The following is a 1,641-nucleotide window of genomic DNA, read 5'->3' as shown; positions in this document are numbered from 1 at the left end:
TACTTAGTCTCCTTGGATTGAAATTTTGTGCTCCTATTTCACAATATTTCTTCTACCAAAATTTCTTTCTTTACCCCTCTGAAAACATTTATTTTCTCTCTAACTTAGGTTGAGTTATTCAATTAAGTAACTAAATAGAATAAAACCATATTCATTTCACTATTAACACTTAACAGGTTGTAATTTATTTCCAAGTCCTTCCCACTGAACTGAAGTTTAACTCTTTATTGAGTACTTAATAACCATCAGAGAGCTTAGTACATAGTAGCGACTCATCAATGAAATCTTAAATTCTTAAATTCTTTTTTTCTTCTCTCTTTTTTCATACCTAGTCCCACAGATAATTCTTAAATTCTTTAAAGATTCACAAGCTTTTGACCATATCCTTGAAGGCTTGTTTTACCTGTTGGTTCCTTAGGGTGTAAATAAAGGGGTTCAACAAAGGAGCAACTGAAGTAATGAGTAGAGCTACTCCCTTGTTGAATGTATCCCCTTCTTTTGCAGAGGGATTAATGTACATAAACATGCAGCTTCCATAAGAGAGAGAGATGACAATCATGTGGGAAGAACAAGTGGAAAAGGCTTTTGTCCTTTGCTGAGCAGAGGGGAGTTTCAGAATAGTCTTGATAATGAATGTATAGGAGAGAATCACTAGCACCAGAGTGACCACTAGGGTCACAGATGCCACAAGAACGACAACCTTCTCTATGAGGCTTGTGTCTGAACATGAGAGTTCCAGAAGAGGCTCATAGTCACAGAAATAATGATTCAGCCTGTTGGATGCACAAAAGTCCTGCTGACTCATCAGGGTGATTGGTGGTATAATAGCCATTAGCCCACCCAGCCAAGAGCAGAAAATCAGCTGGGTGCAGACTCTGCTGCTCATGATGGTGGTGTAATGCAGAGGTTTGCAGATGGCCACATAGCGGTCATAGGACATGGCAGCCAGAAGGTAAAACTCTGTGGCCCCAAGGAATATGGCAAAGAAATACTGAGTGAAGCAGCCAGCAAAGCTGATACTCTTGTCCCCTGTTGTGATGCTAATCAGGACCCTGGGAATGAAGATGTTTGTGAAGGAAATTTCCAAGAAGGAGAAGTTCCGGAGAAGGAAATACATGGGAGTCTGAAGGTGGGAGTCCAGTAAGGTGAGGATGAGGATAATCAGATTTCCAAGGATGCTGAGTAAATACGTAAGGAAAAGAAAGGTGAAAACTGCCACCTGGAGTTCAGGGATATCTGTTAGACCCAGAAGGATGAACTCAGTTAAAATGGTTTTATTTTTCATTGTTGAAAAAATTTTGAGTCTCAAAGTGAAAAAGAGAGTAGTAACCAAAGGTGAGAAAGGAAGAGGTGCTCTGAAATGAACAGATGAAGTCTGACAAGAACAAAATGAAATGGACGATGAACTCCTCTGATGACATGGTCCAGACCAGTGGCCCATTTGAATGATGTTGGATCCTTCCAGTCCCATTTGCCCTATGGAGGAAAATTCTTGTCATTGTTTTTCCACATTGTACTCTCCCTAGTGCTCACATGAGGCAAGGGTCTGCCTCATAGATGATGTTCAAAAAGTTGTGAAATAAGTTAATAAAATAATGTCTCCAGCTGCTACCTCCTCCCAGAATATTTATTTCCCCCAAC

The 1,641-nt window shown here is 40.0% G+C and overlaps 1 protein-coding gene across 1 annotated transcript; it reads right to left on the bottom strand.

Moving 5' to 3' along the window:
* Positions 1-362: 362 nt before the first annotated feature.
* LOC108512549 (olfactory receptor 2AP1) lies at positions 363-1,285 on the bottom strand. The gene has a single exon (XM_017847824.1). It carries the CDS (start codon positions 1,283-1,285, stop codon positions 365-367), a length of 921 nt encoding a protein of 306 aa, XP_017703313.1. The 3' UTR covers positions 363-364.
* Between the last annotated feature and the right edge of the window lie 356 nt (positions 1,286-1,641).

The sequence above is a fragment of the Rhinopithecus bieti genome, unplaced genomic scaffold (genome assembly GCF_001698545.2).
Source record: "Rhinopithecus bieti isolate Rb0 unplaced genomic scaffold, ASM169854v2 scaffold_30943, whole genome shotgun sequence".
NCBI lineage: Eukaryota > Metazoa > Chordata > Mammalia > Primates > Cercopithecidae > Rhinopithecus > Rhinopithecus bieti.
Note: the sequence above shows the minus strand (reverse complement) of the source record. Positions and strands in the feature narration are given on the sequence as shown.

Coding starts and splice junctions, on each gene's coding strand:
- LOC108512549 (XM_017847824.1), bottom strand. CDS start 1,285: ATGAAAAATAAAACCATTTTAACTGAGTTCATCCTTCTGGGTCTAACA.